Source organism: Bufo bufo, chromosome 3 (genome assembly GCF_905171765.1).
Source record: "Bufo bufo chromosome 3, aBufBuf1.1, whole genome shotgun sequence".
In the NCBI taxonomy this organism is placed as follows: domain Eukaryota; kingdom Metazoa; phylum Chordata; class Amphibia; order Anura; family Bufonidae; genus Bufo; species Bufo bufo.
Genome location: NC_053391.1, coordinates 545259225 through 545281051, shown reverse-complemented (window position 1 = coordinate 545281051; position 21827 = coordinate 545259225). Strand labels below are relative to the sequence as shown.

Here is a 21827-nt window from a genome sequence, read left to right as displayed (position 1 = left end):
AAAACCTAGTTTCTTTATTCTAGCACAGACAAAAGACATGGATTGCACCTCCACATGCTATGCATTGATCTACTGCTTCTCAGCATAACTTATAAACTGTACAAGAAGCACACTGTATACTTTATTTTTATTTTTTATCAAAATGCATAAACCCATCCCTATCAAGGTGACCTCTTATGGGCAGGGTCCCTACTCTAAATTGGCGCTGTGCCACAAGGCCAGCCTAGATGGTGTAGTCCAGTGGCATGGAAGGGTTGTCCTGACAGCAGGGGTGTTGCGGCAATGGTGGTGGTCGCCATGTGGCACTGCACCAATTTAGAGTAGAGAAAAGGCTGATTTGATTTTGATCAAAAAGTATACAAAGTACCCCTTGAATAGTTTATAAATTATGCTTTAAAGGGTAACTGTCAGATATATATATTTATTTTTTTTTTTTTTTTTTGTTGCTAGTTTATTAGAGCTAGACATGTATACCTGAGTTAGTCTGTCAATGATTGTCAAAAGATCTGTAATAGAGATGAGCGACTTTCCGCTTATGAAATTCGTTCTCACTTTGTTTGTTGGTAAAAGGTGAATTGCGTTATGGATTCCGTTACCACGGACGATAACGCAATTCTATGACTGAATACATAACGGAATGCCTTTAGAGGACTCCCCTGCATAACGGAAACGGAACGGATCAGTTATGACGCCCATGGACTTCTATTATGATGGAATGAATAACGGAATGCCTCTAAAGGCATTCCGTTATGTATTCCATTAAACAATTGCGTTATGGTCCGTGGTAACGGAATCCATAACGCAATTCACCTTTTACCACCAAACGAAGTGTGAACTAATTTCAAAATATGAAATTCGCTCATCTCTAGTCTGTAATTACCTTATAATAACAGCTTTCATTAATGTCCTCTGTCCCTTTCCACTGCTCCCTATGGCTTGTCTGTCTCCAGCTAAAAAGACAGGAAGACGGAGGGGCGGTCCTTCACACTGCATGCCTGCATTAGGCTTCAGAGTGAGGAGGCGTGTCTCTCAGTAATCCAATTTGATTGGCTGACAGGGAGCTGCTGGCTACAGCAAGTGTGTATGTGAAGTGAGGGAAAGCAGTTTTGGCCTCAGAGAACTGGCAGGGGATCCATCTTAAGAAGGTCCTCATATTGTAAATGTTTAAACAGCCGTAAATAAGGGAAAATTCAAGGAAAACAGTGGTATGTGAAGAAACTAAAGATTGTTTTATGCATAATGCTGCAGCAGCAGTAACATATGCTAAAATAGATTTTTTGATGAAAACATGACAGTTAGCCTTTAAAGAAATAGATCAATGCCTAGCTTGTGGATGTGCAAGGCATACTTTAGGTCAGAAAAAAAACTCACTTTGCATTGGTCAAACATGTGCCCTGTCTATTCAAAATCTATGCTCCATTCTGTTGATGTCTGGGGCCAGACTGCTACCTACAGTATCATTCACCACTGGATAGGTTAAAAAAATGCTTTTGACCAAAGTACCCCTACAAAAACATTTGGCTTATTAGTCAAAGGAGCTCTTTTTTGCTTTTTTGGATAGGTGGTCAATCATAAGCACTCAATCTCTACAGAAAAGCATGAGTGTTGCAAAAAACATCTAAACGTCTCACTGGCATTTCACAGAAATTAACTTGTCAGAAAACACTTTACTATGAGAAAATACATTAAATGCCAGTGGGTGATAGGTGCATATGAAATCTAGAATACAGTTAATATTAATATACTGACAATGTTAACGTGACCACGCTGTTTTATTGCTAAATAAATTTTGCAAAAAGTTACCTTTATCTGGATGATTTAAAATCATAATTTTCCTATGTGCCATGCGGATCTTGGATTTGCTAGCAGATGGACTGTAAAAGTAAAGTTTTGCAATAAACTGCATCAACTACTGAGTGTAAATTAAATTTTACATCCCTACGTTCCAAATGAAGCAGGACTTTTGCCATCTTGTGGGTGAGATCTAGAACTGCACAAGCTATTTAAACATATCTATTAGGAAACGGGTCTGCTCTGTACTATTAATTAGCTGAATCAGTAATTGTTCTGCTACAGATTAATACAATTCTGTCCAGATGAAGGGAAAGGGATATTTGAAACTTTGAATATGAAGGACAAATTGCTGCCTTATCCACTCAGACTCATTAGAACGTATGCATTACATTTCACATTTTGACAACGTTATTCATACAAAATCTAATTGTTATGATCATTCATGAATTGAATACATGATGGCTTATTTTAGCTTACTTACCAAATAAGAATCACATAATTAATCACTTGTGGAATACACAGTGTCTTTAAAGGGAACCTGTCCAAATGTTTTTTGCCCCCAGAAGCACTAGTTGTACCCGACTGCTGTGCTGCAGTAGCTTTTGAAGGTGTCCCTAGCTGTCCAAAGGGGTGCCTCAATTTGAGGAAAAAGAATGCACCATATGCTAATCAACCGTTTAAAGTCAAGGAGCTAGAGGAGGTTACCAAAGGAACTTCACAAGGCTGCCCAAAATCCTGCCCATGTGCTGCTGTGGTCTACATCTCTCAGATGTGTAGTGAAGCAGGTTGTACTTGACTTGGCTTCAGAGGAGTACTATGTGTATGTGCCAGAAGAAGGGTCAAGTACACCCTTCTTCACTGCATATGTGCTGGAAGGTAGACCACAATTATAAGCAATTACACTAAAACCATACAAGGTCATAAAAACTGCTCTTAAAAAACAGGTCACAGCCAGTTCAACTTTTTGTTGACCATTTTTTTAAAACTGAGCTATTTGGGTCAAAAATGCCAAACCAAGAGCATGCTGCATTTTGGAAAATTGTTATCAGGGCCAAGAACAGCAAAAAAACACAAAGGGCCAGATTTATCATTAGCTCAAGTCAGAATAATGGAGTGAAAAAGTCCCAAAAAAAGTACCAAACGCTAAAACTGCGCACAAATTTGCAACTTTTTTCTGCTCTGCACTATGCTCGCCAGTTTTCTGAAAGTGGGCATGTTTCCTTATGTAAATGAATCTCTAGACAGATTTACTATTGGGACTATTTAAAAAGTCGCAAAAAAGTCGCAATTTCACTCCAGTGAGGACCATGCTTATCTTATGAGACTTTTTAATAGAACATGCGACTTTTTCATAAAAACGTGCGACTTTTGTAAAGCTGCTTACTGACTGATAAACTGCTACCGTCAAACCACATTTATTACAGTCTTAAAGGGCCGATCATAAATTTGACTTGGCTAAAACTGACTTTAGCCATATGTGAAAGTGGAGTGAGCTGTCAGAGTCATGATAAATCTGGCCCAAAGTGTAGATTTATTAATACTGGCACAGGCTAAACACAATGCCTGATGTTTTTCAGTCTTTTTGGTACATACATACCAGAAAACAGGCATAAATACATTAATACATTTTCCACACTGAGCATAGAGAGTGGTTCGAGCAACAACAACAAAAAAAAAAAAAAAATGCCAAAAAGACTGAAAAAAAAACCCATAAAAAAGTCACAGACATAGCGGTTTTCTTTATTAGCAAAAAATCCAATTGTACTTTTGGATACGTATTATGCAATCATCGAGATTCGATTTACCGCTGGCTGATTCATTCCTTGGTTGTCTTATAAACATTTTCTCTATTTGCTTCTAATACAAAGAAAGAGAACGTCGAATACACCCACCTGACACCCAAAATAAGGCTTGCTTCTCGCCTACTCATTTTCTGCTCAAATCCTCCTCTGTAGTAATAAGAAAGGGTCTGAAGAAACAGAAAATAAGTGATATTGCAGAAATGACAGCAAAGTAACAAAATCACATTCCTGGATGTGACCAGAAGCTGAAGCAGAGAATTACACTGAAGAATCAAACAGCTAGGTCCTTACTTACAAAATAAGTCAATTCACACTTACTGGAGTAGAGATTTTGTTCGCGTTTTCCATGATAACTTGACCCAAAGGTTTCCACAGCTGGAAAGCGAAGCGACCTATAAAAATTCACACAATTTACAGACTCTCCACAGCAATTTGCTCATAGAAAATAATTTAGGGCTATAGTCAAATTCTGAATAGACATGATAGATCAGCTATTTTGTTTGCTCGTTGCATGGAATGATGCTAACTAAATTCAAGGTATTTTCAGTCTTCCATCAAGCAATTTTAGACTTGCATTTACTTGGGGGCTTTTAACAGAAATTCACATTGAGTCTTGAGAATAAAAAAATAAAAAATAATAAAAAAAAAAATATATAATAATAATAATAATAATAATAATAATAATAATAAATAATAATAAATAATAATAATAAAATCTATGGAACAAGAAAGAGAAAAACAAATTAAGGCCTCTTGCACACGACCGTATGCCCTCCAAGACATACGGTCCGTGAGCGGTCCATATGTCCCGGGGCGGCATTGATCGGGAGCACACAGCATCATAGATTACAATGGCGCTGTGCAAGTCAGGCCGCCCGTGGGACTATTGTCCCGCACTCATCATACGAGTGCAGGACAATAGCCATGCGGGTGGCCCGACGTCCACAGCATCATTGTAATCTAGGATGCTGTGTACTCCTGTGCGCACAATGCCCCTCCGGGACATATGGCCCGCTCACGGACCGTATTTCTCGAAATATGGAGAAGTCACCACTAGCTCTGAATGGTTTAGTTTACCAATTTAGAAATCCACACTTTATTCTAGATTTTTACATACCGCGTGTGGCAGACAAACAGAAACCTAGTTTTTAAAAGAACATTATACATAGAAATATCTGAAAAAAATAAATAAAAAATTACACCAATTCTTCCCTTAGACTAATTTCACATGGACGGTTTTCTTTCTTGGTGCTGTCCGAGTTTACCAAAGGTATCAGCCCATGCCAAGAAAATTGTGGTATATTCTATATTTCTTATTATTTCCTGCAAGAGTTTTCAATTCATATGAATGGGTCTGTGGGAAAAAGGGAGCACACGGATCCCAACTCTAGGGGGTGCACAACCTTTTTTGGTCTGAGGGCCACATTGTCACATTGTTCTATTTCAAGGGGACACAAATAAAAAATGTTGATCAGCACTAATTAGCATCAGCCTATTACACAAGCCAAGTGAATGGGGAGGAATGATCACTACCACAGTCATTCCTCCCTCATTCAGTTCTATTGATTATCGGCAGCACATTCCTGATCACACAGAGAGATGTGCTAATAACTGTACATCTTTCATCCTGAAAAATTATGCAAAGCAGGCAACAAACGAGTGATTGCTTATTTATCAGCGGCACAATTATACCGACCAGATATCAGGAATGTTCCTATGAACACTATAGTTTGAACAAGTTCTTGCAACATGGCCCCTGAACCTGAAGAGTTATACTTACCTTCTCCTGCCACTCCGGTCCTCCGTAGTGCCGCCGCTGCCTCCATTGTCCGGTCCCCGTGCTGCTTTCACGTGGCAGTGCATGGGAATAGTCACATACACTGCTCCATCCAATGACTGGCTTCAGCGGTGATGTGCCCACAAGCAGCATGTTACTGCTGAAGCCAGTCATTGACTGGGGCGGTGTATGACTATGCCCATGCACTGCCAGGTGTTAATAGCGCAGGGACGGGAAGTTGGAGGCAGTGCGGAGGACCGGAACGGCAGGGAAGAGGCAAGTATGAATCTTCTATTTAAGGGGTCATGCTGCAGGCACTTGTTAAACAATCTATTTTTACAAGAAAAACAAAGAAAAGTGGCAACATTTCCTTCCATCCTGCCTCAAATTCATAAATTTGCACTATCCAACCATGCATAGGACGGTGCTCAATGGTTATAACCTCCTCCTGCCCCAAGGTAGAGACACCATGCAATAACCAGTAAGCACTTTACCTTGCTAACAGGAAAAGTGCTCATTGGTTAACACTTTAATGACCAGGCCTGAAAAGGCCTTAATGACCAGACACTTTTTTGTGACTTGGCACGCGTGGTAGTTCAAACTATTTTTGTTGCAATACCAAAATAATTTTTGCAACATTTTTTTAAGTTTTATTTGGGGGAAAGCTGTACAAAACATTTTTAAAAAAATTATAATTTTTTCCTTAACTTTAGCTCCTTATTCTTTAAATATGCAAACTGACACCGAAATAAATTATAATTAATTAGTTTCCTATTTTGTGTCGGTCGTTTTATTATATAATATGTATAGTTTCATGTCAATGGGGCAATAATGGAGACTGTTTTGGTTGGTGTGGGTGCATGTATTATTTTTTCTTAATTACTGTATTTTTCGCTATATAAGACACACCTGATTGGACGCACCTAAGATTTTAGAGGAGGAAAAGAAGACTTTTTTTTTTTTTCATCAGACCTCATATCAGATCCCCATCACATCAGACCCCCATATTAGCCCTCCATGTCAGAACCCCATCAGACCTCAGAACAGCCCTTTTCTTTCAGACCCCCATCAGACCTCAGATCAGCCCTTTTCTTTCAGACCCCCATCAGACCTCAGATCACCCTTTTTCTTTCAGACCCCCATCAGACTAAAATAAAAAAACGTCCTTACCTCTTCTGTGCCGTGGCTCCGCTCCGGGTCTGGCGTCATGCTCCACTGTCTTCTCCGGCCCGCACTGCACTGTCACCTAACTGCGTGCAGCGTAAGGTCATAGTGTGCGCACTACTTCCTGACGCTGTACGGGGTCAGGACAGTGGAGCGTGGGCCCTAGCTTGCAGCACTTCTTCCACGCTCCTGGCACCTAATGCATACTAGTGACTGCTTCCATAGTGAGTGCTCACTAGTATTCGCTTTATAAGATGTACAGCCATTTCCCCGCTACTTTTGGTGCGTCTTATAAAGCGAAAAATACATAATATTTCCCCCTAGAGATCATAAAAAGACCTGTAAGGGACACTGACATTTATTTTTTATTTTGCACTTCTTCCTTTTTACTTTTATTTTATTATTTAATTATCAGTTTATTGTTTTTAAAAATATGTTTTTGCCACATATGTCCCCCAAGAGGTAAAAAGAAAAAAAAGAAGATTGTTGGGAGCCAGTGAACACTTATTTCGCACTGTTCATTTTTTTCTCTTTTATTTGTATTTTTATAATAATTTTCTATTACTTTTTAAAATATATTTTTGCCACATAAAAGGTCTAATACATATATACATATATATATATATATATATATATATATATATATATATATATATATATATATTCATCAAATAACGAGGCAGCACTTCCAGCTTTTGGTGGTAGGGTGACGACCCCAAAACTTTATTCCCAGCAACGTTTCGGCCTACTCAATGAGGCCTTTGTCAAGCTATACAACAGTGCTTACTAATGGGTATATATACACCCACAATTCATTACAAACTCAGTGCAATCAGTGAATACACCTGCTCACAATAAGGTCACATGATCATCCAAACTACTTCATCACAAACAATTTACAATATACATGATCAATACAACAAATCCTCAGTGTACATCGTGTAATCCATGTATAATAAACCTGTACATTACATTTAACTATGCACAGACAGTGAACCTTAAGTGTTATATCTCATATTAATACTATAGTACACCCGTGTTCTGTGCCTAGAGGGTTAAAATTCTTTATCCATGATGCAGGGGCGTACCTAGAGCATTTGGCACCCGGGGCGAACCCTTTGTTTGGCACCCCCCCCAAGAAAGTTATGAAAACATGCACAAACTTTTTTCAATGTTTTCAATAATATTTATAAATAAAAAAAAACCTTAATAAAATAAACCTCTGCACACCCCCTTAACGAAATAAACCCATTAACCCCCCTTAATAAAACCCTTAACCCTTCCTTAATAAAAAAAAACCTGCACCCCCTTAAAAAAAATCACTTTCCATCTGCACCAAAAAGAAAAAATATCCAAATCCCCATCAATAAAATGAACAAATCCTGCACCCCCCCTTAATTACACCCTCTCTTCTCCCCTTAATTACACCCCCTCCCTTAATAACACCCCCCCTTAATTACACCCCCTCCCTCCCCACCTTAATTACACCCCCCCTTAATTACACCCCCCCCCTTAATTACACCCCCTCTCTTCTCCCCTTAATTGCACACCCCCCCCTTAATTACACCCCCTCCCTCCCCACCTTAATTACACACCCCCTCCCTTAATTACACCCCCCCCTTAATTACACCCCCTCTCTTCTCCCCTTAATTACACCCCCTCCCTTAATTACACCCCCCCTTAATTACACCCCCTCCCTTCCCACCTTAATTACAAACCCCTCCCTTAATTACACACACACACACACACACACACATCCCTTAATTACACCCCCCCCCCCTCTTAATTACAAACCCCCACTTAATTACACACACACACCCCTTAATTACACAATTATATACTCACATTTTGATGATGCCTCAGCTTCCGTCCGACCGCTGGTAATGGATCCTTGCGCTTCCGTCAGCGTCGTGACGTCATGTTGCGCGCTGCCGCAATAATCCTTCCACAGAAGCCGGCGCCTGGCGGAGTCGCGTCGCGGTGCAGCAGTGGATGGAGGGGTGACTCCGTCATGGCACCCCCCTTGTGAGTGGCACCCGGGGCGGGCCGCCCCCCCCTTGGTACGCCACTGCCATGATGCAACTGCATCAAATTGAACTTTAAAAACCGATGGAACATACCGCCCATGGATCCGCCGAGTCAGCCAGCTCTGGCGTCCCTCCATCTGCCCTGCGCATGCGCCGAGTCGGACGTCTTTCTCCCACCTCCCCGCGCGGCCGCGTCAACACGCACGCTCCCTGGGCCACATCATCTCCCAGTGGAACGCACCGTAGGCGCAGCAGCGGTGGGAAGAGGGAAAGGACCTGCAACACGGTCACACTAGCATCGCGTCAGGGGGCGTATCAGTGGCCATGGTAACAGAGGGTAAACTAACCTGGGAGAGAGACGTCCGACTCGGCGCATGCGCAGGGCAGATGGAGGGACGCCAGAGCTGGCTGACTCGGCGGATCCATGGGCGGTATGTTCCATCGGTTTTTAAAGTTCAATTTGATGCAGTTGCATCATGGATAAAGAATTTTAACCCTCTAGGCACAGAACACGGGTGTACTATAGTATTAATATGAGATATAACACTTAAGGTTCACTGTCTGTGCATAGTAAAATGTAATGTACAGGTTTATTATACATGGATTACACGATGTACACTGAGGATTTGTTGTATTGATCATGTATATTGTAAATTGTTTTGACACCAATGTGTTATGTATACAGAATGTCATGTGATGAAGTAGTTTGGATGATCATGTGACCTTATTGTGAGCAGGTGTATTAACTGATTGCACTGAGTTTGTAATGAATTGTGGGTGTATATATACCCATTAGTAAGCACTGTTGTATAGCTTGACAAAGGCCTCATTGAGTAGGCCGAAACGTTGCTGGGAATAAAGTTTTGGGGTTGTCACCCTACCACCAAAAGCTGGAAGTGCTGCCTCGTTATTTGATGAGTATATATCGTGGAGGAGAGGCCGATCTCTGTGAGGAGTTGCACCCAGGGCAAATTGTCTGACTGTGCTGCTGCACTATTTGTTATATAATATATATATATATATATCCCCCCCACATAATTTGGCCCCAAGAAGTCACTGGAAAGACCTTTGGGAGACAATGAGACTTTTTCCCCCTAATAAAGTAGATTACAAAAGAGTTTGACATCTATGTCCCTACACAATATTAAAGTGACAACCATCACTACTATGATTGTTCATCTCTGTACAGTTTCATTGTTTGGCAGCACCTCGACAGGGGCCAATTATCAAGAAACAAATGCTTGTAGGAACATTCATTCCAAATAATTTTCCAATTCCTTGTTCTGGATAATCTATTATATTTAGGCTGCCCAGTGAGGATAAAGGTCTAAGAAAGTCCCAATTAATGTGCTAATAGTTTTCTGCAATCCATGTAAAGTGCTGGAAAAAAACAAAACAAAAAAAAAACACTGCTTCTAGATCTGGAAACAAATAATACCTGCAAAAGCTGCTGCTGCAACTCCGAGTCCCACCGCAATCATAGTTCCACCCTATAAAAAGAATAAAGATAAACCATTACTTATTTTACAGAACCTGCAGAGGCTGTGACGGCTGCCATAAAGGGTAAGGCTGAGAGAAAAAAAAAGAAGCTCAGTGTGACTCCACAGGATTGAATATTGTAGTTTGCTATTCCACTTTTTGCCTCCACATTCCTTTTGCCTCCTGTCTGACTAACGGAACCCTATGGACACGTTTAAAGGGTTTCGGTCATGAGAAATAACGTTATGTAGCTGACTGACATTAGCGATGTGTTAACGTCCGCAGAACATAACAGTACGCTTTATAACTCCCTGTCTGCCGCCGTTCTCTTATAATAAAAACTTAAAATATGCTAATTAGCCTCTAGGTGCCATTAGGGCGTTGCTTCAGCACCAAGAGGCTCAGTCTTCTCACCCTTTGGCACGCCCAGGTCCAGTTAATTGTCGCGTTCTCCTCAATGTCCCGTAAATCACGCGCCTGCGCCGTCCCGTTTAGTATTCGGCGCAGTGAGTGAAGGACGCGCTCCTGCTGCCGACTTCCTTCCTTCGGCACAGTGAGGAAGCCAGCAGAGGCCCTATCACGTACATGTATGTTATGGTGATCGGGCGGGTGCAGGATCTACTCTTGCCTGATCAGAGGCACAAGTTCAGCAGTCACTGATACCCGGACCTCTGCTGTATGTGCCGACATCGGTGAAATCACTGATGCAGGTGCATTAACCCTTGCACAGCTCTGGTCAGCGCTGACCACGGCACGTGCGGGCTTCAGACATGTGTGGGGTGGCCATCAGGTCCCCGATGGCAGGGAAGGCAGCCCAATGCCTTCCTTAGGCATTGTGGCTGCCTTCCGGGAGAGCCTATGAGATCCAGCCCCCTGGATCTCACAGGCAAGCAGGCTGTAAGTGTATTACAGTGTGTAATACACTTACAGCCAATGCATCACAATACAGAATGCATTGTAAAGGGGATTAGACCCCCAAAAGTTTAAGTCCCAGAGTGGGACAAAAAAATAGTAAAAAAGTTTTTGTTTTTTTCAAGTTTCAAGTAAAAAAAAAAAAGCGTCCTTTTCCAAAAAGTAAAAATAAACTAATTGTAAAAAAATAGGGGAAAAAAAAATAAAAGTAGACATTAGGTATCGCCGCATCCGTATCGACCAGCTCTATAAAAATATCACATGAGCTAACTCCTCAGATGAACACCGTCAAAAAATAAAAAATAAAAACTGTGCTAAATAAACAACCATTTTTTTGTCACCTTACATCACTAAAAGTGCAACACCAAGGAATCAGAGGCGTATGCACCCATACCAATCAAACCGTCCTCTCATCATGCAAAAAACGAGAACCTACCTAAGACAATCGCCCAAAAAATAAAAAATAAAATATGGCTCTTAGAATATGGAGACACTAAAACATGATTTTTTTTGTTTAAAAAATGCTGTTATTATGTAAAACTTAAATAAAAAAGTTTACATATTAGGTATCTCCGCGTCCATAGTAACCTGCTGTATAAAAATATCACATGACCTAACCCCTCAGGTGAACACCGTAAAAAAAAAAAAAAAAAAAAAAAAAAAAAAGTGTGCAAAAAACAAACAAACAAGCAATCAAAAAGTCATATGCACCAGGGGTGTGGAAATCGTATCACCCGGGACATGCAGTTCCAGGTGCCGGGCAGGTAGATTGTTCAGTAGCTTAGCCCTGCTGCGGGCAAGTAGTGATGTCCGGTTCATGAACGATTCATCTGACTGAGCTGATCTGTTTGAAACAGCTGAGTCAGATAGCAGAGCAATAGCAGAGACTCTGGCAGCAGGGAGTGTAATCTGATCCTAGAGTGGAAGCCAGCCCCTCCCCCGATACAACCAATCAGAGCTTAGGCACAAGCACTTACGCTGCGTTCAGACCTGAGCGTACGGGATGGAGCGCTCTGTATGCGCGTTTACAAACGTGGCTCCGGAACAAGCGAACACCCATTGTCGCGCGTTCCCGCTGAAGTCTATGTACGGGAACGCGCGACAAGACGCCCCAAAGAAGCTCCTGTACTTCTTGGGGCGTCGGGCGTTTTACAGCGCGATCGTACGCGCTGTAAAACGCTCAGGTGAGAACCATGCCCACAGGGAAGCATTGGTTCTTGCCTGTTGAGGGTTTTACAGCGCGTAGGAACGCGCTGTAAAACGCTCAGGTCTGAACCCAGCCTGAGTCACACACAGTACAGGGAGTTGTACACTGAGTCCAAGAATCAAATGATCCTACTTAGTTATAGACTCATTCGATTCTTTGAGTTAAAAGAATCGTGTGTCACTAGAACAATACACTGAGTCTAATGACCAGGTTGCAGCAGTATATAGCCCTTTAAGTGCCCTCCATACAATAGAACGCCTCCAGAGGTGCCCTCCACTCAGTATAATGCCGCTAAGCACGCCCCCCCATATAATAGAATGCCTCCAGAAGTGCCCCTACTCAGTATAATGCCCAAATCAGTGCCCCCAGCTCCCCTTCCTATTCTAGTCGTCAGTCAGGTCACTACCGATGTAACACTTATTACCTATCCGGCTCCTGAGCTTCGGTTCACTTGCTTGTCAGCCCGAATCATCCAAGAGCCGACTCAGCAAGTGAATCGAAGATTCGATCAACAGTGCATGCGCATTGCGCACCACCTGAGCTTCGGTTCACTTGCTTGTCAGCCGACTCAGCAAGTGAACTGAAGATTCATGAATCTGTTCTTTTAAATGAACCGATTCAAATGAACCGATTCATGTAAAAGATCCAAACTTCCTATCTCTACGGGCAAGTAGCAGAGCTGAGATGGCTTGGTTTACCGGAGCAGTGGATCAGCAATAAGCTGGGGGCGTAGAGCGGCGGTGACCGAGCAGTGGGTGTAGAGTAGTGACGCAGCCGCGGTGACAAAGCGGGGGGGTGTGGTGTAGTGACAGCGTGGGGAAGAAGAAATTACAGAGCTGGAGGGGTGGAGCAATGAAAGGTTCCGTCACGTCTCCGGCTCGGGGGGGGGGAGCAGTGATAGAGCCAGGGGCATTGATAGAACTCAACTCTGCCAGCATCCCTCAGAGGACCCCCTTTCTGCAGGTGTTGTCAAACTGGGAAGGTAAGGGGGTCCTTTACATGCCACATCAGCAGCTAATTTGCCTAAACCACCTAGAAGTAAGGGTAGTAATGTGCTAAGAGCAAGAGTGTGCACTAAATTGCTGTGATCACATTAAGGCCTCATTCACACCAGGCAGTGCGTTCCGGCCTGATTCTGTCCAGAATGCACTGCGCCGCATTGCAGCTGGCTAACTATATTGTAGGGCAGGAGGGGGCGTAGTGGTCTGTTGAAGTGATTGGCACCATAACCATGCCCACCAGCTGCAATGCAATCGGCTGCACAGGATCACAAGGCACATTATGCCTGCGGTCCAGTCCAAACAAAATGCTGCGAGCAGCATTTTGACCGGACCTCAGGCATAATTGTGCCTTGCGATCCCGTGCCTCCGATCACCTGTGGCTACGGTGCCACTCACTTCAATGGATTGTCACGCCCCCTCCTCCCCCACAACATAGTGAGCCGGCTGCGATGTAGTGCATTCTGGACAGAATCATCTGGTGTGAACGAGGACTAAACTTAGAGTCATTTTACACCACAAAGACTGGAACGCAAGCCAGCCACCGCCCTGCATAAGGAAGCATGGCGGTGAATTGAAATATGGTTTTGATTTAAAATTATTTTTTGTAGATGGTCATGAGGGACAAGTAGATCGAGCCCCCGCTTTAGCCCTTCGACAAGTAGTTTAATTTTTTTATTTCCACACCCCTGTGCAACCTAAAATAGTACCAATCAAACCATCATCTCATATTGAAAAGAATGAGCCCCTACATAAGACAGTCGCCCAAAAAATAAAAACTATGGCTTTCAGAATATGGTCAAAAAAAAATAAATAAGATTTATTATGTAAAACTGAAACCAAACCAAAAAAAGTCATATTTGGTATTGTCGCGTCAGTCACAACCTGCTCTATAAAAATAGCACATGATCTAACCTGTCAAATGAATATTGTAAATAACAAAAAATAAAAATGGTGGCAAAACAGCTATTTTGTGTTACCTTACTTCACAAAAAGTGTAATATAGAGCAACCAAAAATCATATGTACCTTAAAATAGTACCAACAAAACTGCCACCTAATCCCTTCGTTTCCAAAATGGGTTCACTTTTTTGCAGTTTCTATTTTAGGGGTGCATCAGGGGGTCTTCAAATGTGACATGGCAAACTAAAATTATCCCAGTGAAATCTGCCCTCCAAAAACCACATGGCGCTCCTTTACTTCCGCGCCCTGCCATGTGCCCGTACAGCAGTTTATGACCACATATGTGGTGTTTCTGTAAACTACAGAATCAAGGCAATAAATATTGAGTTTTGATTGGCTGTTAACCCTTGCTTTGTTAGCGGAAAAAAAAATTAAAATGGAAAATCTGCCAAAAAAGTGAAATTCAGAAAATTCATCTCCATTTTCCATTAATTCTTGTGGAACACCTAAAGGATCAACAAAGGTTGTAAAATCAGTTTTGAATACCTTGAAAGGTGTAGTTTCTAAAATGGGGTCATTTTTGGGTGGTTTCTATTATGTAAGCCTCACAAAGTGACTTCAGACCTGAACTGGTCCTTAAAAAGTGGGTTTTGGAAATTTTCTGAAAAATTTCGAGATTTGCTTTTAAACTTCTAAGCCTTCCAACGTCCCCAAAAAATAAAATGGCATTCACAAAATGATCCAAAAATCAAGTAGACATATAGGATCTGTAAAGTAATAACTATTTTTGGAGGTATTACTATCTATTATAAAAGTTGAAATTTAGAAATTTGCTAATTTTTCCTAATTTTTGGTAAAAAATGGGAACGCCTCTATGTTAAAATATACCATCGGATTTGAGTTATATCGTGAAAACTCAGATCCGACAGTATATTTTAACACAAAGGCGTTCCCATAGTGATGGGGACGCTTCAAGTTAGAATATACTAAGAACTGTGTACATTACTGCCCCCTGTTGCCTGGCAGCACCCGATCTCTTACAGGGGGCTGTGATCAGCACAATTAACCCCTCGGTGACCGGTCGGGTGTTCCTCCTACTGGTAAGTGACAGGTCTGTGCTATAAGCAATGCGCCGCACAGACCTGTCACTTACCAGTAGGAGCAGTGCCCGGCCGGTCACAGACATCGCAGGTAAGTATAATGCTTCTAAAATTGCTAAGTAACCATGTCAGCCAGGACTGCAGTAGCGTCCTGGTTGCCATGGTTACCGATCGGAGTCCCAGCGATTAAACTGGGACTTCGATCGGAACTCTCCGCTGCCACCAATGATGGGGGGGGGTACTTTAATTAGGAGGGGGGGAGAGGGGAGGCCACCAATGAATTAAATACTGGGGAGGGAGGGGGGCCGCACTGGCCACCAATGAATTAAATACAGGGGAGGGAGGGGGGGCCACAATGGCAACCAATGAATTTAAAACTGGGGAGGGAGGGGGTCTGCCCCCTCCTGCCTGGCAGCACCTGATCTCTTACAGGGGGCTGTGATCAGCACAATTAACCCCTCAGGTGCCGCACCTGAGGGGTTAATTGTGCGTATCATAGCCCCCTGTAAGAGATCAGGTGCTGCCAGGCAGCAGGGGGCAGTCATGTACACAGTTCGTAGTATATTCTAACTTAAAGCGTCCCCATCACTATGGGAACGCCTCTGTGTTAGAATATACTGTCGGATCTGAGTTTTCACGAAACTCAGATCTGAAAAAGCTTTTATGCAGACGGATCTGCGGATCAGTCTGTGTGAAAGTAGCCACGGACACGGACGACAATCTTGTGTGCATCCGTGTTTTTTCACAGACCCATTGACTTGAATGGGTCCGTGAACCGTTGTCCGTCAAAAAAATAGGACAGGTCCTATTTTTTTGACGGACAGGAAACACGGATCACGGACGCAGATGAACAACGGTGCATTTTCCGAGTTTTCAATGGACCCATTGAAAGTCAATGGGTCCGCAAAAAATCATGGAAAACGGAACAACGGACACGGATGCACACAACGGTCGTGTGCATGAGGCCTTAACCAGATAAACATATGTCAAAACTGACACTACCTGTGTGTTTGAGTAAATTCTAGCCGAGACCGATATAGGTCTCCTTTCCCTTTGGAAAAATCTGAGATAAATTCAATATAATTCAAAATGGCATCCAAATACGCTTCCCTGGTCAGATAATGCAGCCTCCCTCACAACTTTTGCCTCACCTTGTTTGAAATATGCCCGTGCTATAGATCAGTGGTCTCCAACTTGTCGATCTTCTGCTATTGGAACCTCTCCCAAGACACCACCTTGTTCAGTAGTTCCATATGGGCTCAAGAAATGCTGCAATACGTGTATTTCACTTCACATGTATACTTTATAAAAGGGTACAGAAATTGTTGTGCAGGAGGAAGGAGACTACTATTTTTTTTTCCTGAAACAGTTTATATGTGATGGGCATTGTGGACCAAAAAAATCCCCAGATTAAAAAAAAATAATAATATTTAAGTGAAATAGTAACTAGACATTTAATCTACGTGGATTCAAAGTTCTAAGACGCTGCATCCCAATATGAGTCAGCCCGTCATATCACTTCCTTTCCCCTAGCCCTGGATCTCTCTGGGTGAGTATCCGTTACATGTACTACACATTAGCAGCAAGTGAGAGCAGGACAGAAGCCATCTGCTTCAACCCCAGCTGGAATTTTATGAAGTCTGTCAAATTTCTCCAGCGAAGAAATGATTCAGGTCCCAATCCCAAGCAGTGACATTTTCCATTCTGCTGAGGTGTTTGTTCTGTATTTTATGGGCCATCCTTGTATTTTATGCCTTCTATAGTTTATTTTAAATTCTGTGAGCGCTTTGACTTTATTTCTATGTACTGAAAAAATTATATGCTGACTAAGCGCAGAAAAGAAAAAGAAAAAGAAAAAAGAAAAAGAAGAATGGGAATACCAGCAGAACAAAACCAAATAAGTCATTATACGAGCTCCTGAAGAAGTCACACTAATCACAACACAGCTATGGCATGGAAAGATCAAATGTAGGAAAAAGAAAGAGGGAACCTTCTGTAGAATGGGATGAAAGTTATCTATACAAAAGTCCCTGAAAAGTTTTTCCAACAACAGTAAATCACAATTAATTAAAGATCAAGGCTACATGGCAACTCTGCCACACATACTGCAAGGTCAAAAAATGCAGTTTTGTACAGCCAGAGTTGCAAGTACCAGAAGTGAATAGAGTGTTTTCACCGAGCAAGTTGCTGCAACACAATATTCAATCTAAACAAGAATTTCATGTGACTGTCGTAAAGTGACCCACTGACTTTTGTTAGTAAGTTGAGCCCTATCAATCAAGAGAGAGGAAGCCAGGAGAACCAAGGGTGTACAGCGTGACCTAGGCCCATCTTCACTGCACTTAACTGCTCATTTGCCTATAGATTAAGTACTTTTCTCCAGAATGAAAACAGCAGATCGGAGTGAAAGGGATAGTTACATTCAGCTGAGCTAGTCCTAAAAGTCAGTCTGGTTTAAAGTTGAACTTCCTGGTAACAGACTCCCTTTTCACCCATGCAGCCCCCCTGACTTTAGCAGAACCGGGCTCTCCATAGGGCTGCCAGGCAGAGGCTTCCACCCAGCAGTGACATCACCGGCACTGATGGGCAGGCTTTAGCGCTGCCCTAGCCTGTTAGGCTCCATTCATACGTCCGTAGCGTGTTTTGCGGATCCGCAAAACACGGACACGGCAATGTGCGTTCCGCATTTTGCGGACCGCACATCGCCGGCACTAATAGAATAGGACAGGTTCTATTTTTTTTGGGAACGGAAATGCGGACCTGGAAGTGTGGCCCCATAGAAATGAATGGGTCCACAATTCCATTCCGCAAAATGAGGAACGAAATTGCAGACGTGTGAATGGGGCCTAAAACTGCTAGGGCAGTGCTAAAGCCCGCCCATCAGAGCCGGTGACGTCACCGAACACACTGCTGGGCGGAAGCCTCCGCCCGGCAGTGTATTATTGTAAATAAAAGAGCCCTTGCCCTGCTAACATCAGGGGGGCTGCCTGCATGAAAATATGGGTATGGGTAACTTCCATATGGGTATGGGTAACTTCCATTCTGCCAGCTGTCTTTTACATTACCAATAGAGCCATGACAGACATGTTTAAATGGTCCCCAATTTCTCACACAGCTCTGCATTAATAAATAGTACAAGTGGCCCTAAGAAACTTTGTCATATCTTATCAGAGAGAAATATCCCGTTCTGCCAGCTATGTATGCCTCAGTATAGTACAGAGTACAGACAGCATCATACACTATACTGCATAAGCGATACAGTGTATTATAGAAGCAAACAGAAGATTGCCTATCACAATCCCATTGTCGGACTAATAAATTGTAAAAATAAATAAAGTTTTACTAAATAAAAAAGAAAAATCTCTAAATTAGGCTACATGCACACGACCGTTCCGTTTTTTGCGGTCCTCAAACCGTGGATCCGCAAAAACGGAAGCCGCCCGTGTGCCTTCCGCAATTTGCGGAACGGAACGGGCGGCCCATTGTAGAAATGCCTATTTTTGTCCGCAAAACGGGCAAGAATAGGACATGCTATATTTTTTTTGCGGGGCCACTGAACGGCGCAAAGGATGCAGACAGCACAAAGGAGTGCTGTCTAGAGTTGTTGCGATACCAAATTTTTTATTCGATTTCGATACCATAAAAAAGTATTGCGATACTCGATACCATGCGAAAAAATAAACAAAAAAAGCCACATGCATTGAGCATTTTTTAAAAATGGCGAATCGCGCAGTTTTATTTATTTTTTTCTGTTCCGGCGTTCACCGCATAGATTTTCTTTTTATATTTTAATAGCTTGGACTTTTTTGACGTGGCGATATGTTTATTTATTTTATATGTGAAATTGGGAAAGGGGGTGGTGATTTATACTTAAAGGGTTTCTATCACTTCGTATGACATAATTAGCTGTCAGACACTAGCGATCCGCTAGTGTCTGCTCTGGCCAACCATCCTAATATAACAGCTTTTGGGGCAGCCGTTTTGCTAAAAAAAGAACTTTTATAAATATGCTAATGAGCCTCTAGGTGCTATGTGGGCGTCATTAGCACCTAGAGGCTCGGTCTACCTTCATAAACTGCCGCCGCCCAGCGCGTCCCTCCAGCCCGCCCATGTCCTCCGGAATGCGATCCTCCGTGTGACACAGCGGACGAATTCTCGCGCATGCGCCATGCGCGGCTGTATTCGGCGCATGCGCAGTGAATGTCTGACCGCTTCCCTGCTCAGACATCTCCACTGCGCCTGTTTCTTGGAGCACTATGACGTCATCGGCGCAGGGGCAGTGGAGATGTCTGAGCAGGGAAGCGGTCAGACATTCACTGCGCATGCGCCGAATACAGCCACGCACGGCGCATGCGCGAGAATTCGTCCGCTGCGTCACACGGAGGATCGCATTCCGGAGGACATGGGCGGGCTGGAGGGACGCGCTGGGCGGTGGCTGTTTATGAAGGTAGACGGAGCCTCTAGGTGCTAATGACGCCCACATAGCACCTAGAGGCTCATTAGCATATCTTTAAAAGTTCTTTTTTTAGCAAAACGGCTGCCCCAAAAGCTGTTATATTAGGATGGTTGGCCAGAGCAGACACTAGCGGATCGCTAGTGTCTGACAGCCAATTATGTCATACGAAGTGATAGAAACCCTTTAATAATTTGGTGTGTTTTTTTTTTTACACTTTTTATTTAATAACTATTTCCCCCCTTAGGGGCCAGAACCTGGGATCTTTTCATCCCTTGTCCTATACACCCTGATAGAGCTCAATCAGGGTGAATAGGATCTCACACTGTCCCTGCTGCCCTGTGCTTTGTGCACAGGGCAGCAGGGAGCTGACTATGGCAGCCAGGGCTTCAGTAGCGTCCTGGCTGCCATGGTAACAGATTGGAGCCCCGGGATTACACTGCTGGGGCTCCGATCAGAAGCTGTTACTGCCACCAATGAAGAGGAGGGGACCCTGTGGCCACTGCCACCAATGAGAAGGGGAGGGGACCCTGTGGCCACTGCCACCAATGATTTTAATACTGGGGGGCGCAGGAGCGCGCAGTTCACAAGTTCAACTACAGCCTGCCAGCAGCGATCATTGGCTGGCAGGCTGTAGATCTTTAAAATAACCAATGAAATGGGTATGTCAGATGCTATTTTGTAAATAGTGTCTGATATACCTGCTCCTCTGGTGGTCCCTTTTGCTTGGATCGACCAGCAGAGGACACAGGCAGCTCTGTAAGTAGCACCAATCACCACACACACATATTACACCCCCCTTCCTGTCACTTATTAACCCCTGATCACCCCATATTAGACTCCTTGATCACCCCCCTGCAAGGGTCCCTTATAACCGCCAGTTACTTAGCTACTTGTTAGGTAGTTAGAGCCCAGCCCACCGCACCGCAGTCACTGATTAGTCGCTGATTAGCGTCATCGCTGTTGCTAATCAGCACTAGTACTATATAGTATTTGTAAGTGATCAAGACTGATCGCAATCAGATCTATATAAGTACATTAGGGTCACCTTAGGCTCTACAAAAAACGCAGTGTTCGCCCGATCAGGCCAGATCTTGTGCGCACACTTGCGTTCAGTCCGCCCCACCGCAGTGACAGAATTTTTTTTTTCTGATCACTGCAAAAACACTGTAAAATCGCTGCGGCGCTATAAAGATCACTTTTGAGCTTTCTGGATCTTTATTAGCGATCGCAGCTTTACTTCGCAAGCACAAAATGTCAAAGGGGTATTCCGCTGAAGAGGCCTACAGGATTCTGGCCCTGATGGATGAACGCGATGGGGACACCTCACCCGCTGAATCCAGTGGTTCAGAATATGACCCTGTAGACAGCAGTGGCACTCTAACCGCTAGTGAAGATGGCGAGGTTGAGGTCCCTGCTATGGTCAGACGTACCCGACCCCATGTCAGTGTTCTGCATACCCCGCGTGATGAGCCTCATTTGCAGCAGAGTGGTGCTAGCGCTGATCTTTTTTATGGTGCGGCATACACCAGCAGCGCAGCACATCCTGGACCTTCTACCAGCACTGCCGTATTCCCTGGTGAAGTGGCGAGCACCAGAAGGGCAGTTCAAGCTGGTACGGTGGCACGTGCAGTAACTCCCCCGTCGCAGCTACCACGTTCACAGACCCGTAGAACCCTTAGTATCCCAGAGGTGCTGGCAAACCCTAATTGGCACTCCCCTGCTTCCACCGCACCCGTATTGCCCCCTTTCACCGCCCAGTCTGGAGTTTGCATGGAGACAGCTCATTTAGGATCAGCCCTCAAGTTTTTTGAGCTGTTCTTCACCGCGGATCTCTATGACTTAGTTGTGGCAGAAACCAACCGCTATGCCACACAGTATATAATAGGGATAGACCGATTATCGGCCGATATTGAGGATTTTGACCGTTATCGTATCGGCATCTATTTTGCCGATATACCGATAACGTATTGGGAACACAGAACGCGCTGCGCTCAGCGCTCTCTGTGTTCCCTCCGCAGCACAGGGGAGAAGGAAGCCGTGTCTCCCTCCCCCTGTGCTGCTGCTGCCGCTGCCGCCAATGAGAGGAGGGAAGATAAAAGAAGGGGAGGGGCTGTGGCCACCGCTCCACCAATGAAGATACCTCTCTCATTAATTCATATACAGGAGGCGGGAGCTGGCTGCAGAATCACATAGCCGGCTCCCGACCTCT

General features: G+C 43.6%; 1 protein-coding gene across 1 annotated transcript in view; it reads right to left on the bottom strand.

Moving 5' to 3' along the window:
* DNAJC15 (DnaJ heat shock protein family (Hsp40) member C15) overlaps nt 1–21827 on the bottom strand; it is an 81317-nt gene that overhangs the window by 34167 nt on the left and 25323 nt on the right. Inside the window, exons 2-5 of the mRNA XM_040425423.1 lie at nt 10003–10054; nt 3915–3988; nt 3687–3763; nt 1804–1874 (exon numbers count right to left, since the gene is read on the bottom strand). Of these exons, the coding sequence (XP_040281357.1) occupies nt 1804–1874; nt 3687–3763; nt 3915–3988; nt 10003–10054 (274 nt within the window). The remainder of the gene's footprint in view (nt 1–1803; nt 1875–3686; nt 3764–3914; nt 3989–10002; nt 10055–21827) is intronic.